General features: G+C 41.7%; 2 protein-coding genes across 5 annotated transcripts in view; both read left to right on the top strand.

Moving 5' to 3' along the window:
• Positions 1-2,259, top strand: part of Psme4 (proteasome activator subunit 4) — a 132,487-nt gene extending 130,228 nt beyond the window's left edge. For all 4 annotated transcript variants that reach the window (XM_037208900.1, XM_037208902.1, XM_028860872.2 and 1 more), the window contains one exon: positions 792-2,259. The gene's annotated coding sequence lies outside the window, so the exon portion shown is untranslated. The remainder of the gene's footprint in view (positions 1-791) is intronic.
• Positions 2,260-5,807: 3,548 nt separating this feature from the next.
• Positions 5,808-15,882, top strand: Gpr75 (G protein-coupled receptor 75). The gene is made up of 2 exons (XM_028860885.2): positions 5,808-6,015; positions 11,950-15,882. The coding sequence occupies exon 2, from the start codon at positions 12,081-12,083 to the stop codon at positions 13,737-13,739; it is 1,659 nt and encodes a 552-aa protein (XP_028716718.1). The 5' UTR covers positions 5,808-6,015; positions 11,950-12,080; the 3' UTR covers positions 13,740-15,882.
• Positions 15,883-16,220: the final 338 nt, after the last annotated feature.

Raw genomic sequence — 16,220 nt, 5'->3', positions numbered from 1 at the left:
AGACATTCCAGGTATTTGTCTCTATATTCCACCAATCTCAGAGTTTAGAAGCAGCCTTGGGTTACAGACTGAGATTCTGTCTCAATAAATAAATAAATAAATATGGCTTTTGCTGTGTGCAGTGGAAATAAGTCCCATAGAATTTCTCATGGTTTTGTTTCCATTTTTAGGCAGGCAATTTATATGACTGCTTTGAGACAGTTAGAAAACAAATAAGTTACATTAGTAGCCTGGGATAGTCAGGTGAAAGAAAAGAAATTGTAGTATAAATTGCTTCATGAATGGGATATTTGGGGTTGTAACTGGAAACTCTGTGTTCTACAATCATGAGAACACTTCATCTGGTTGTTTTGTTTTTGTTTTTTAAATGTGTGTGACTATTTGGCTTGTATGTGTGTCACATGTGCATGGCATGCCTGTAGAGACCAGAAGAGGAAACTGAGTTACAGATGTTTATAAGCGTGGTTACTTGGGACAGATGCAAATGCTCTTAACTGCTGAGCATTCATCTGGATTCTTTTTTGTCTGTCTGGGTTTTTGTTTTTGTTTTTGTTTTTGTGTTTTGGTAGAGTCTAAAGCTCACTCTGCCTCTCCCCTTTCCAGAGTGATGGTATTAAAGGCATTCCTCACCATGCGTAGCTCATCTAAATTCTGTTAATTACCCTCTGTAAAAGGGGGGGTCCAGGAAGTCTTTGTATAGACAAGGGTTGGGAAAATGAAGAAAATCTATTTGGTGGGATTTTAGAACTGAGTGTTTTGTTACCTAACAATTTTTTTTTTCCTTAATGCAGATGACTAGTCCTGATTTGGGGCTCAATTCATCAAAAATTCCAGATCCTCAGGTACCATCCGTGGTGACTGTCTGCAGGTCTCACAACTCAGCCTCTGTTGAGCTCTCATCATTTTAGTGGCTTCGTGTTTGGCCTCCTTAGACTCTATTCACAGGTTCTCAGCTGCCATTTGATTTCCTAACTTGCCCTGAAGTGTTCCTAGAATACTGATCACTTTTTCTTTGAGACATATGACAAAGTCACAAAGTCTCAGACTAGAAATAATCCAGTATGATCATGGCATCATGACCAAACAGTCTAGAAACTTGTTAAAAAAACAAAACCATTTCCTTGAATGGAGAATGCTCATCAGTAATGTGGGTCCTGTCATTACATTCATCTCAAATTATTTTGAATTCTTCTTCAAAGGCTGTTGGGTTCAGTGGTAGTAGGCCATGGGCCATGAATCTGAAGTCTGGACAGCCTTGGGACTGGAGAGCCATGAAGAGAAAAAGATCAAAGGGGGCAAGTGTCAGAATTAACCTATGACCTGACAGATTGACCACAATACAGAAGTCTGTGTCTGTGTCCCTACAGACTGGAGTTTTTGGTGCTGAATAAGAGCCAATTGCTGAAAAATTGGGGGTCTGGTGAATAAATTTTAGAGTGATTTGTATGTGTATACAATGTGTGATTTTAAAAATAAAAACAACATCAATAAACACCTTGGCTGGTTGCTTTTTGCCCTATAGTCTTCATGAATACTGTTTGGCACCTCACCTGGAAATATGTTGCACCTCATAAAAACGGACGATTGCTGTGTTTGTAGAAATTTTCTTTTAATATCTCTGCCCCCCCCTTCTCTTCATCTCTCCCTCTTCCCTACTTCCTCTCAGCCTGCCTGCCTGCAGAATCATGAAAGTAATAAGACTTGGTATTTGACTTATTTAGTGTGTTACATAGATGTAAAAGATTGCATAAACCATAGAGATAACATTGGCAAGACTTTGTATAGATGCAGCCCTTGTGTGACTGGTTTGTAAAGATTCACACACAACTTTTTACTATAGGACTTTGTACCTACAGAATACCATTTTTTGGTGTGTGTTTTGAAATTATTTTATCTTCTCATGTTACAAAAGCTGAAATGTGGGACTTTTAAAGTTCATTTAATATTAGAATGTACTTTTTTGTGTGTATCTAAGTGATAACATGTTTGCCTGTCACAACTTTATAATGTACAAAGTATCTTCTAGTTGGAATAACTCAAAAGTTGATAAATGGCATCTTGTGACACACCCTTAAAGGAACACTGCAATATATTTTTTAGTATCTACATGCTGACCATCCCAATCTAAGCACTTCAGTGGTCTTGATACAGTATTGAAGTGTCAGCATACACAGGAATAATCCCTGTATAGAGTAGTGCCTAATTGACTATTTCAATTGTGTAACTAGTTTAAAACCCAATAAAAAGGATTGTTTTTAATGCCTGACTTTTTTGCCTTCATTAAGAGAGAAGACAGTTTTGTAGGTAGCAACTTTTGCGGATTATTTGCCTTCTTAGGTTTAGATCTGTGAATTTCTTTCTTTGGGCCAGAATGAATTACGTAACTCTGCCCTGTTGAGTGCAGTGGCCAGACTCACTAGGTGTGCTTCAAGTGCTCATTAGCCACATGTGACTAGTGATTACCACATTTAATAGTACAGGTGAACTTTCCTGTCATCACAAAAATGGTTAATTCTTTGAGTAGTGAAACTTTGAATTGTTGGGGCCACTTCAGCTTTTTCTTTCTCTTTCCTATTTTATTTGTTTATTTATTATTAGTTTTGTTATGGAAAATTGAGAAAGAACTCCCAAGGGAGGAATACTCCAGCTTTTTCTAAGCTACATAAAAACATGCTTTAGCAATGGCTCCTAAGTGGGAATTAAAAATAAATAAACACTTTAGTAGTCAGCATGTTCTTTAGTTAAGATTTCACTGGATGGGATTTAGACTTCACCAACATCTTTTTAAAGTGCCAAGGTGGCACCTACTAGTAAAGCATTCTGGATCCTGAGCCAGAAGACTACAGAGTGAGATTCTTAGCTTCTCAAAAAAGCTCCTTATTGATTCAGTCTATCAGTGATGAATACCTGATGAAAACCAAGATCTAGATTCTACTCAACCTAAAAGCAGAGTCCCTTAATCTGAGTACCCAGCATGCTCCCTGGTAACTACAATATCAGGTTTGTTGTTTATTAGCTTGACATTTCCCCCAGATTATACTGTGAGTCTTGAAATTAAATATTCTATCATTGCATGATTAATTTACTACTAGTGGTCCCAAGTTGGAGAGGGAGAAAAAAGAACTGGATGGCTAATACTGTCTAATACAGCTATTAGAATATGTGCCGCAATAAGAAGGGTCGAGATAGAGGATCAAGAACTGTCAACAAGGCACTGCTGGCAGGGAGCAGAGAGGCAAGCAGTATTAGAAAGCCATTGTTGGTTGGACTGGAAAGAGTATAGGTTTCTGTGAACGTTAATGAAAAAGGAAAAGAGAAAACTTACAGATTTGTAAGATCTAGTCTTTAGTTTCTGAAGGGATCCTTTGGAAAAAAATGACTTTGCGGATCATATTTAGGATATTTTTTTTTTCACTATTAATGTGACTGAGGAACTAGAGTGTAGTTCAGCAGTCGAGGGCTTGTCTAGCACAGCAGAGTCCCTGAGTCCAACCCCAACACTTGACAGGGAGTGGGGGGTGCATTTGTAGATGTTTGTGATGTTTTGAGTATTGCTCCATTGTTGAATATTAAAGTTAGCTTTCCATTTTCTGTACTTCAGAATTTCAGAATATACTGCAGTGCCTGTCTTCACACCTCCACACTTTAAAGCTTTTCTTATATTGGAGCATCCAAGGACGAAGATATTTAGGTCAAGAGCTCCTGATTGGCCGGGCGGTGGTGGCGCACGCCTTTAACCCCAGCACTTGGGAGGCAGAGGCAGGCGGATCTCTGTGAGTTCCAGGCCAGCCTGGGCTACCAAGTGAGTTTCAGGAAAAGGCGCAAAGCTACACAGAGAAACCCTGTCTCGAAAAACCAAAAAAAAAAAAAAGCTCCTGATTACAGTTGTTTGCCACTGTGCCCTGTGAATGTGAACATTTTATTGGCCTTAATACATTGTTAGCCCTGATTGTTTGCAGATTTTGCCTTTTGTATTAGTGTACCAGTGTTATCCAGTTTATTATATCAACCTTACTGCTATATTTTGTACACATTACTATTTTTTATTTTTGAGTAACCCCACATAGCTCAAGAACCATGCATGTGCCCTAACTACCTTTCTTTCCTGGATCTCTAGGTCCTATACAATAGTTTTTGTGTTTTTCAATATGAGGTACCACTGATGGCTGCAGTCCAACATGAACATTTTGTTATCACTTATGTATAAATAGAAATTATGCAAGCAGTAGTTAATTTATTTGGAGAGACATATAATTTGGGTCAGAATTTCCACTCTTAACTGCTAATTAGTCTTTTTTTCCTCAGTTGTTTCTAGGGCCCAACATTACCCTTACTGACAGCGTATCTTAGAACTGATATATTGCCAAGTGTCTGGGGAGTAGAACACAATTTAGATGGAAATTAGTTGTGAATTTTTCTTGAGTATTCTTATTCTTTTCTTTTCTGTGTTGTTTTTTCTGTAGACCAGGCTGAGTATTCTTTTTCTAAACAGAATTCTAATTCTAATTCTTAGCAAAAAGTACAGGGAAAATTAAATTTCTTTGAAACTTGTTACTAGTTTGTATTTATAAAGAAAAACAACAGAAAATGGAGGGAGGCTCTAGTAGCAACAGTGCCAGAAAATATTCCACCTAGATGGATCAAGGCTCTGGTTTCTAGTATCAATTGAAAGAAGGCACATTTAAATAGCATTCTCTGTTTCTAAATAGTGGATGAGATTAGAAAAGAGCCCAGTTAACCAGGCTGGAATCCTAAAGGAGTAAACTAGATACATTTTGTGCCCATAATAACAAACTTAAGAGTGTTTGTATGGGGCTGGAGAGATGGCTCAGAGGTTAAGATCTCTGCTTGTTCTTCCAAAGGTCCTGAGTTCAATTCCCAGCAACCACATGGTGACTCACAACCACCTGTAATGAGATCTGGTGTCCTCTTCTGCCCTGTGGGGTTATGTGCAGACAGAACACTGTATACATAATAAATAAAACTTTTAAAAAGGGGGGAGGGGGAGGTAGAGCGCTTGCCTAGCAAGCACAAAGCCCTGGGTTCGATCCTCAGCTCCAAGAAAACAATATAAGGATCTAAACCATTGCTAGCTGGGCGGTGGTGGCGAATGCCTTTAATCCCAGCCAGGCAGATCTCTGAGTTCGAGGCCAGCCTGGTCTACAAAGCGAGTTCCAGGAAAGGCACCAAAGCTACACAGAGAAACCCTGTCTCGAAAAACCAAAAAAAAAAAAAAAAAAAAAGGGGGGGGGGGGGCGAGTGTTATTTGAAAGCCAAATTGAGTTTGTTACTTTAGACATGTGGACTTCAGGAGATCAGAAGCTACTAGTCTAACGTTGTTGGTGGTGTTTATTAAAATTAGGCCAACCTGGATTGTGCAATCACTTTTCAAGATTTCCACACTCAACACAGTAGTTCCTGTTTTCTGTTTTACTTTGCACCCACCCTTACTTACTACATCTAATACATATACGTGTGTTGAAATTGATTTAAATTGTCACAATGACTTGACAGCCTAATGAGAAAGCCAGGAAGGCCAGCTTGAAGGCTATCCGCAGGCACTCTGGGCTCCCTCGGGAGGCTGGTGGAGAGAGCCACTCATCACAGACTCCCAGTCGCCACCTAAGACAAGGCCTTACCTCAGGGTTGCATTATGCTTGGCGTCCCTTAACTGTCTTCCTTGCTGTGTATCACCGTGAGTCTCAAGCAACCCTGTAGTCCGGGCGCACGCCCACGAGGGTGAGGCTAGCTCTGCGCACTTCACAGTCCTAGCGCCTGGCAGGCGGGGAGGGTGCGGGCAGGCGGGGCGGCCAGGGTTGGAGGGAGGGGCCGCGCCCCATGTTCGGTTGGTGACTGCGCCTTCCGCCCGGGCTCGCCTAGGCTCCCGGGATGCGCGGAGGTGGAGGCGGCGATGGCGACGATTTCTCTAGCCGGGCAGCATCCAGGCCGCCGGGCGCAGCTGGGGTCGCGGCTGCGATGTGGAGGAGGAAGGGCGGCGCTGCAGCCATCCGGCAGGTGAGAGGCTGTGGGCCCAGACCAGAGGGACTCTGAGGCAGGCGCGAGCGGAGAGCGAGCTGAGCTTGGCCTGGCAGGATGCGCACCTGTGTTTGCGTGCACCCTGCAGGAAGCTCCTAGGCTCTAAATGGATGGACCACAACCCACCATCACAGCCTGAGTTCAAGCATCACTGGACTGACTTAGGCCTGTCTTTCCTTCAATTCTAGAGAGCCCCCACCCATTGCCAATCACTGGTGGGGGTAAACCTGCAGGCTCCCACTCCCCTGGTGCTTAGTCCACTGTGCTTCACAGCTGCCTCCTCCCTCCACCAGAGACCCGGGTCTTCCCACCCCATCAGCTATTGGCCTCAAGGGCTAGTTCAGGGGTTAGAAAGAATGGGAGGTTTGAAATATCTTACTGACCTTGGGCAAGTTATCTAGCCTCCCCGAGGTTTCCAGGATCCATTCAAATCAGCGGGAATGGGACAGAACTTTGTTCTGTGTGATGGTTACGCTCAGAAAATGCCTGCCATGGAAAAATGACACTTGTTGGGGGTGGGATAAATAGGAGTAATCCAAGTCAAGAGTTAACTTGTAAGGCTTATAAATGTCCTAACATTTGCTTCAAAAATTAAAGCAGCACAGTATTGGGAACCCATCACCCCCCCCCTTTTTTTTTTTTCAGGTGGGGATCTTGATATATAGCCCAGGCTGGCTTCCAAGGAGGTGATCTTCTTGCCTCAGCCTCATGAGTGCTTCAGATTACAGACTTGTGCCACCACATCCAGCTTTTCACACATCTTGTTTTGTTTGTTTTTTCAACAGTCTCATTGTGTAGCCTTGGTTGGCCTGGAGCTTGCTAGTCTCAAACTCACAGCCTGTTTCCACCTCCTGAGCACTGGTCCTGTGCCACACCCGCATCTTAGTAAGAGTTGACACTATATAATATGTTTGAAATTCCTGGGTTTTGATTCTAGTTACCTAAGCATCCCTCATCAACTGTAATCAGATGCACGTGAATTCATTTTGTGAAAAAGTCTCAGTCTCACCATATATATGTAATCCAGACTAGAAATTGTATGATCCTGGCTGGCTTTGAATTCATGATCCCCTTGGCTCAACCAGCTGTGTGCCACTACACTCTGCTCATACTGTCTTACTGTGGTTAATATATATGCTTAAAACTAGTGTTCTGGGCTGGTGAGAAGGCTCAGCACTAAGGGCCCTTGCCACCAATCCTGAGGACCCACATGATGGAAGCAGAGACCCAACTTCCACAAATCATCCTCAGAACTCCACATACATGCCTGTCTTAGTTAGGCTTCTATTGCTATGATAAAACACCATCACCAAAGCCACTTGGGTAGAAAAAAGATTTATTTCATTTTACAGCTTGTAGTACATCACACAATGTCAAAGCGGGAATTCAAGATAGGAACTGATGGAGATACCGTGTAGGACTGCTGTTTACTGGCTTGCTTTTTTCATGGTTTGCTCAGCCTGTTATGGTACCCAGAACCACTAACAGTGAGCCCACATCATTCATCAATTAAGAATATGCACCACAAGCTTGTCCACAGGCCAGTCTGGTGGGTTATCATCTCAGTTCAGGGGCCTTCTTTCAAAATGACCCTAGCTGTGTCAAGTTGACATAGAACTGAGAAAGCACAGTGCAACAATACAAAACACACACACACACACACACACATACACACGCACAGAATGGATAAGACAATAAAAATATTTTTTAAAGCTGGTATAACTTAAAATCATTCTGATACAACTTCTGGTATTATAACTTAAAATCATTCCGATGCAATTTATTGGAAATAGCATTTAATGTTTAGAAATGGTTAACCACTGTTAACTTTATTCCAAAGCATTGAATACACACACACACACATACACACACACACACACACACACACACACACACACACACACACACGAATATATATAACACTTTTGTCATTTGTTTGTTTTTTGAGACAGGGTTTTTTCTCTGTAACAGTCCTAGCTGTCCTGGAACTCACTCTGTAGACCAGGCTGGCCTGGAACTAACAGAGATCCAACTGCCTCTGCCTCCTGAGTGCTGGCATTAAAGGCATGTGCCAGCACACCCGGCTTATATCTTTGTTTTTGTTCTCAACTTCCTCTTAAAGTCCCAAGAGTTAGTACTCTGCGCTGGTTTGACTTTATCTTCCATTCCTTTATTGTTTTTGAAGTTTTGTGTTCCAGGAACTTTTTTTTTTTTAACTTGGGAACAGAATTTTAATACTTAATAGGATTTTTTTGAGAGTGAACTTTAGTTTAATATCTTATATAAAGCTTCGAGCATGAGAGCATAGCTTGTAATAGCTACCCAATAAATGACAGCTGTTGTAATTTAGCTTTAACCTACAGTTCCCTCTCTTGAGTGTGAACATGCATGCGCACGTGTGTGCGTGATGGAGTTAAAGAATGTGGGCCTTGAGAAACAATTGCTTAGTTCATATGAAATTTCTGCCACTGTTATGCCCAGATCTCAGGGACCTCCAAAAGACCACCACAGAGACCGAATCCCACATGTAAAAGTAAAGAGCCTTTAGCCGGGCGGTGGTGGCGCACGCCTTTAATCCCAGCACTCGGGAGGCAGAGCCAGGCGGATCTCTGTGAGTTCGAGGCCAGCCTGGGCTACTAAGTGAGCTCCAGGAAAGGCGCAAAGCTACGCAGAGAAACCCTGTCGAAAAAAAAAAAAAAAAAAAAAAAAAAAAAGTAAAGAGCCTTTATTCTCTTCAAGCTCTGAGCTTGGTCTCTCTGTCTGTCTGACACAGTGGTGAGAGCAGAGAGCCCTGAGCTCAGAAGGGGGAGAGGTTTTATCATAGCTGAGGTTGGGGTGGAGGGATTTCCAGGGTTCAGGACCCTGATTGGCTGACAGTTGTCTAGGGTTATCTGTAAAGCAACAACAGGTGTGTACTAGACTCAAGGACATCTGGCCACCTTATCTAATGGTTGGAATGTTTGGGATGTCAGGTACTTCCTCACCCCTGGGTGGATCCCTGGGTGGTGTCAGCTTATGGCTTTTACTGGATCTGGGTCTTGCCTTCCAGTAAGCCTGTCACAGAAGCTGTGTCTAGGCCCCTAAGCCTGTCATGGCTGCTGTGTGGTCAAGCTGTTTGGGGCCCCTCCACACCACCTTGCTGAGTGATCTCTCTAACTGTGATTCCTTATCTTCAAAATGGAGATATAGATATCATTTTGGGTCTTTGGGGAAATTCAGTAGTGTGGAGCCCTGAGAATAGTGCCCAGCATATCATAAGTACTCTCTAAATAAATACTGACAATTGTGCTGACAGATTGTATTGCTGTTATTTCTTAACATGGAGTTCTATATATTTTTTAATTGATTATGCAACATTGCCCCCACAAGTAATTCCAAATTATATTCCCAATGTCAGGAGTGAATCTAAGACCTCATGCATGTCAGGCAAGTGCATCACCTCTAAGCTATGACACCCAGCCTGTTTTGTTTTGTTTTTTGTTTGTTTGTTTGTTTGTTTGTTTGTTTTTGTTTTGTTTTTGCTACAGGGTCATACAAAGTACAAAGTTGCCTAGGCTGGCTTTGAACTTGCAGCTCTCCTGCCTCAGTCTCCTGAGTAGCTGGGATTACAGCCTTAGTGTCCCCCTCCCCTCTCTCTCTTTTCCCCTGCTGTTCTTTCTTTCCCTTGATTAATGTTGGTGCCTCATCATCTCATCTTCCACATCTATAGCGTGGGGTCTTGTAACTCCCATCATCCCACTTCATTATCACCTGCTTTACTTCTCTAAGCACCTTGATTGCAGGGTCATCATTCTTATACTTTCCTTGGCCCAAATTCCTGTTACTCTAGGATCTCTGCTCTCTCTGCCTTCTTAGATGGAGTTTTTCTTCTTCCCTTTTCATAAATTAACTCCAAGGAACATTTTTTTTTAACAAACAGTAAAACACTGTCTCATACCAAATGTGTTTACAAATAGGCATGCAGTCTTAAACTAAAAAACTGTAAGAGCTGTCTATTATTACCTGTAATCATTGATCAGCATTTTTTTCTAGATTTATACTTTTACCTCCCATAGAATTTAAAAAAAAATTATTTTGCCGAAAAGTTGGTGTCATGTTGCAGTGAAGTAGTTTACCCCAGTGTGTGTGCTACAGTCTGTGGCCACTGCAGCAGCAGGGGCGGCTTCTGTCTTAATGGGAGGCAGAGTGGTCACATGGCTTTTCCAGAACTGATCTGATTCTCACTGCCAAGGCTGTACTTGTAGTTAAAGACTGAAAGACTTCTGTTCTGGGCAGTCCATAGCTGTTGCTTGGAGCCCCAGTAATCCCTCATTGACTGGACCCATTCAGCACCCCCTGATCCAATAGCTAAAGGCACCAGGAGGCCATTGGGTTCCAGCTCAAGCTGGTGGTTAAATATTCTGAGCATTGGCTCTGGACCTCCCCAGTGCCATTGGTTATTCCTGCAATGTTAGATTAAAGCAAACGTTTTCCAACTGTCAAGAGCAGAGCACTACATGTTATCTGTCTTGCTGGATTCTTGTTTGGGAGAGAATGGACAGCAGGCCACACACATCTTTGGGGGTGGGAACAGTGAGGATTGGTGTGAGTATATATTGCATCTCTTTGCATAAGAGAGAAAAATGATTACAGAAAGAAGGAGCAAGAAAGTTATTCTTTTAAGGTACCAGGTGCTTCTTAATAATCTATAATCATTTTTATGTATTCAGAAACTAGCACAATACTGGCCCAAAGGCACACATGTGGTTAATATAAGTTAAGTTAATGAATGCAGAATGCATATCTCTCATTTGATAAGAATATTCTTGTTGTAATAATAACACTTAGAGTTTATGTAGTGCTTTTAAAAAGTTTTACTTCATTTTTAAAGTATGTACATATGTGTGTGGGAGGTGCATGTATGAATGCAAGTGGCCGTGAAGTCCAGGAAAGGGCATCTGATCCTCTAGAGTTGGACCACCAAGTCTGGATGCTGGGACTGGAACCTGGGTTCCCTGCAAGAGCAGTACATACTTTTAACCACTAAGCCATCTCTCTAGCCCTCATAGTGGTATGGTGTGTGTGTCTGTGTCTGTATCTGTGTCTCTGTGTGTGTATGTGTGTGTTTGCTGGTGATCAAACACCAAACCTCCTATATGCTAGACAGGAGCAGTACCATTGTGCTACATCTTCAGACCCAAAATGGTTGCTTTGCACCTTGGAAATTGCAAATATAATCTCAGGCACCTTTTGTTACTTTAATTTTTTTCTTCTTCTCTCAAATATAGTCACACATGAATTTTTCTTTTCAAAGGAGGGTTTTTAATTGACCAAGAACTTAACTCTCAAACTAGGAAAAATAAATAAATCCTGAAAAATAGAGATTTCTCCTTAGAGAAAATAATGGGATTTGTTAGTGATTTATGAGCATTTATAAAAGGGCCACATTATTTATGAACAATACCCTCCTGCTTGTATTTCAAGCACATCCTGTTGCTTGCCTGTCCTTCTGCTGCAGCGAATAGGTCTCTATTTCCCAAGCTGTTCATTCTCCTCCCACCCATCATCTTTCACCCACCTGGCTTCACTTCACCAAAGCTCCCTTCATCCTTTCTCAGCTCCTCCCTGGGATATAGATTCAGTGCCCATTGTCCCTGGCTCTAGTCCTGCAACCACACTGATGTAACTCCTCCCAGGAAGAGATCATGGACTTCAGTGGTTGGGGATGCCTTCTCTGTGTTAGACTTTTCAAAGCAATAGAGATGAGAAATTTGAATGCTTTTGTAAAATGCAATGCAATTGCTATGCTCACTAATCCCTTTCTGTCTCTGGGTGTACTTTGGTTTTTTGTTTTTTTGTTTTTTTGTTGTTTTTTTTGTTTTCTTTCTTTCTTTCTTTCTCTCTTTCTTTCTTTTTCTTTCTTTTTTTGTGCAGGCTTATCTTCCTTGGCCCTCTTTTGGCATATATCCCTCGTCTGTGAGTTGAGGTCCTGACTCTCTTCCTGTTCATTTTTTTGTTTTGTTTTGTTTTTTGAGAACACAAGGAAGAGACACCTCTCTCTGAAGATGAATTCAAGTGCTCCCAATGCCACCTTGTTGTACATGCCTCCCTTGCTGGGAGGAAACAGCACTTCTGTCCAGGAAGATCTTCGAGATTTTATCCACACGGCAACCTTGGTGACCTGCACTTTTCTGCTTGCCATCATCTTCTGTCTAGGCTCTTATGGAAACTTTATTGTTTTCTTGTCTTTCTTTGACCCTGCCTTCAGGAAGTTCAGAACCAACTTTGATTTCATGATCCTGAACTTGTCTTTCTGTGACCTCTTCATCTGTGGGATTACAGCCCCCATGTTCATCTTTGTGCTATTCTTCAGCTCAGCCAGGAGCATCCCGGATACTTTCTGCTTCACCTTTCACCTCACCAGTTCAGGCTTCATCATCATGTCCCTCAAGATGGTGGCTGTGATTGCCCTGCACCGGCTTCGAATGGTGCTAGGGAAGCAACCTAATTGCACAGCCTCCTTTTCCTGCATCTTGCTCCTCACCCTGCTTCTCTGGGCCACCAGTTTTACCCTTGCCACCTTGGCTACGCTGAGAACCAGTAAGTCTCACCTGTGTCTCCCCATGTCCAGTCTGATGGCTGGGGAAGGGAAAGCCATTCTCTCTCTGTATGTTGTTGACTTTGCCTTCTGTGTTGCTGTGGTGTCTGTCTCTTACATCATGATTGCTCAGACCCTTCGGAAGAATGCTCAAGTCAAAAAGTGCCCCCCTGTGATCACAGTTGATGCTTCTAAACCACAGCCATTCATGGGGGCCTCTGGGAAGGGAGGTGGAGATCCTATCCAGTGCACTATGCCAGCTTTGTACAGGAACCAGAATTACAACAAACTGCAGCACATTCAGACTCATGGATATGCTAAGAATCCCAACCAGATGCAGATCCCCTCTGCCAATCGACTCCAGCTGATATCAGCCATCAACCTTTCTACTGCCAAGGATTCCAAAGCTGTGGTTACCTGTGTGATCATTGTGCTGTCGGTCCTAGTGTGCTGTCTTCCTCTGGGGATTTCCCTGGTGCAGGTGGTTCTGTCAGACAACGGGAGCTTCATCCTTTACCAGTTTGAACTGTTTGGATTTACTCTGATATTTTTCAAGTCAGGATTAAATCCTTTTATATATTCTCGAAATAGTGCTGGGCTGAGAAGGAAAGTGCTCTGGTGCCTGCAGTACATTGGCCTGGGCTTTCTCTGCTGCAAACAGAAGACTCGACTTCGAGCCATGGGAAAAGGGAACCTTGAAATCAATAGAAACAAATCTTCCCACCACGAGACAAACTCTGCCTACATGCTGTCTCCAAAGCCACAGAAGAAATTTGTGGACCAGGCTTGTGGCCCAAGTCACTCAAAGGAAAGTGTGGTAAGTCCCAAAGTATCTGCTGGACACCAGCACTGTGGTCAGAGCAGCTCGACGCCCATCAACACTCGGATTGAACCTTACTACAGTATCTATAACAGCAGCCCTTCTCAGGAGGACAGCAGTCTGGGAAAGTTACAGCCAGTAAACTCTTTTGGATTTGCCAGTTCGTACATTGCCATGCACTATTACACCACTAATGACCTGATGCAGGAGTATGACAGCACATCAGCAAAGCAGATCCCATCCCCTCTGTTTAAAATCTGGAGGGAATGGTGTCCCAAAACTGAAGAAGCCTTTAGAAGATTTTGAGGTCAATGGCAAAGCAAAATTTGAAGAGTCCGCTGAAGAGTTGATCATTAGATTTTCTTTTGTCTGAGATATTAGTATCCAGATTTGCTTCATGGTTTCTCGACATTTTAAGATTTGATGTAAAAGTTTATTTCAATTTTTACTCTGATGTGTGTTCCAATCTTTTGTACTAAACTACTAAGAAAATGCCAGGAACAATTCTACCGATGACAGCCCTTTGCGTCAGTGTTATGGATCTTTAGATATGTATTGGCCACATTTTTAAAGGTATTCTAAAAAATGATCTTTCTGAAGTGTTATTTTTATAAAAAATATAGACTTTGAGTCTCTGAAGTACCGAAATAGAAAACAGTATTCTTTTTTGGTGGCAAGTTGACTTAAATGAAAAACTTACTGTTAAAGCAGAAAATAGAAATGTGTTACCTGTACCTCTGTCCTTATCAAAAGTTCTCACCCAGTGTGAGGTACTCCCCTTATAAGACAGCAACCTAACAACACAGAGTTGTGATTCTTGTCACTTCTTACTATACACATTGTTGTTTTTTGTCAATTGAGTAGCTAGTTTTACAAAATGTTTTTGGTAGTTACCAGTTAATTGCTGTTCCAGAAGGACCTTAACCGAGAATCATATGTAGTTGAGGACTGCAGTACAGCATAAGGCGCTGTTCTCAGAGAACAGACAGTGTGTTCAGCAGTTTGTCTGTGGAAGGCAGTGCTCACACCTATTTTGCGTTTAACACTAGCTACCCTTATATTTAGCAAGGCATAAAGATACAGTTGTGGGGATTGACATAGGTTTCCCTTCTGTGTGAGTAGAATTTAGTAGATAGCCACCTGACAGTGTTCACATAGATATTCAGAAATAAACTAATTTAAATATTGCTATGGGAAAAAATTTCAAGGTGATCTATTAATATTTTCAGATGGAGGTTTTTAGGTTTTGGCTTTTTTTTTCTTATTCTATTTTTATGGGGCTGGAGATTGAGCCTAGGTCCGTGTGCATGTTAGGCAACCAGTCCATCATGAACTACATCCCTAGCTCTAAACTAATTGTTTTATATTCTCATCAACCTTAAACTAGAAATGAGCAACAATGTTATTCTTACATCTGAAACTATTTTATTAGGTACTCTGATTACTGGGAGAACAACTGTGAAATCGTATTTTTAATGTAAAAACATTTTTGTTATGCAGTGATGATTTGAATTCACTAGAATTCTGGAAAACTATTAGACCCAAAATAGAGTATCTTTACAAACTGTTATATCCAACTATTATTCTCAAAGCTCATAAGTGCAAGGAACAGAAGGTGCTCAGCTCAGAGCGCCCTCCCCCAGGCTCTCCTCACACTCCAAGCTCACAGGAGATGCTGAGAGATGGCTCCATAGCCAGAACTAGCCAAGCCTCCTACAGCTACAATACTTTTTAGTGCTCACCAGTCAGGTCTGTTTCGGAGAATTAAGTGTGAGGACAGTTTTCAAATTCACCTTCTAGAACTGGCCTGCCTAGTTCTCTCCTCCTCTTCCCCACTCTCTGTCTCCCTTTCTCTTTTCTTGCTACTAAGTTTTATAGCATATCCACTCTCCTTTATTTTGGTGACTGGATACTCTTTTGGAAATCACTTTTACCTGTTTCAACTGTATTTGTATCGATTCAACACAATATGGTTCTCACTAATATTCCCATGAGACAGATTCAGTACAGACCTTTCTTCAACAAACAGTTAAGACATCTAAGACTCTCTCCCAAAATCATTTGGAGAATTCTGACAAATAACCAATTAGATTTCTTTTCTTTTCTTTTCTTTCCTTCTTTTTTTTTTTTTTTTTTCTCTTCAAAACAGGGTTTCTTTGTGTACCCCTGGCTATCCTGGAACTAGCTCTTTAGACCTGACTGGCCTGATCTCAGAGCTCCTCTTGCCTCTGCCTCCTACGTGCTGAAATTAAAGGCATGTGCCACCACCACCCACCACCAATTAGGCTTTTGTCTTAATTGAAAACGTAATACTTAGTCCAATAAAGCAAGCAAATCTGTATCAATATTATTCACACTTTTAAAGGTATATATTTCTGGGGCTTGGGAGATGGCTCAGAGGTTAAGACCACTTGTTCTTCTTCTAGAGGATCCAAGTTCAGCTCTCAGTACCCACACAGTGGCTCATAGCCATCTGTAACCCCAGTTCTCTGGGATCCAATGCCCTCTCCTGACCACCATGGGCACTGGACACGTATGATGCACAGATATACATGCAAGCAAAACAATCATACACATAAAATAAAATTAAATCTTTTAAATATTTGAAAAATTACATTTATAAAAATATATACATTTCTTTTGAGGGAGCAGGCATTTAAAATGTGACTTAACAAAAGGTTATAAAAATTACTACTTGTAAATTTTTAAATGTTAGGTTTCTTGTGTGACCTTTGTGTTTGAAATTATTTGACCAGCATGGGGCCCATTTTTGAGAAGTAAAAATCA

This window comes from Peromyscus leucopus, chromosome 10 (genome assembly GCF_004664715.2).
Source record: "Peromyscus leucopus breed LL Stock chromosome 10, UCI_PerLeu_2.1, whole genome shotgun sequence".
Classification (NCBI taxonomy): Eukaryota; Metazoa; Chordata; class Mammalia; order Rodentia; family Cricetidae; genus Peromyscus; species Peromyscus leucopus.
The sequence above is the reverse complement of the archived record's forward strand: the minus strand, read 5'-3'. Positions and strand labels throughout refer to the sequence as shown.

What these genes read in the sequence shown, in the direction of transcription:
- Gpr75 (XM_028860885.2), top strand. Translation starts at nt 12,081, where the DNA reads ATGAATTCAAGTGCTCCCAATGCCACCTTGTTGTACATGCCTCCCTTG.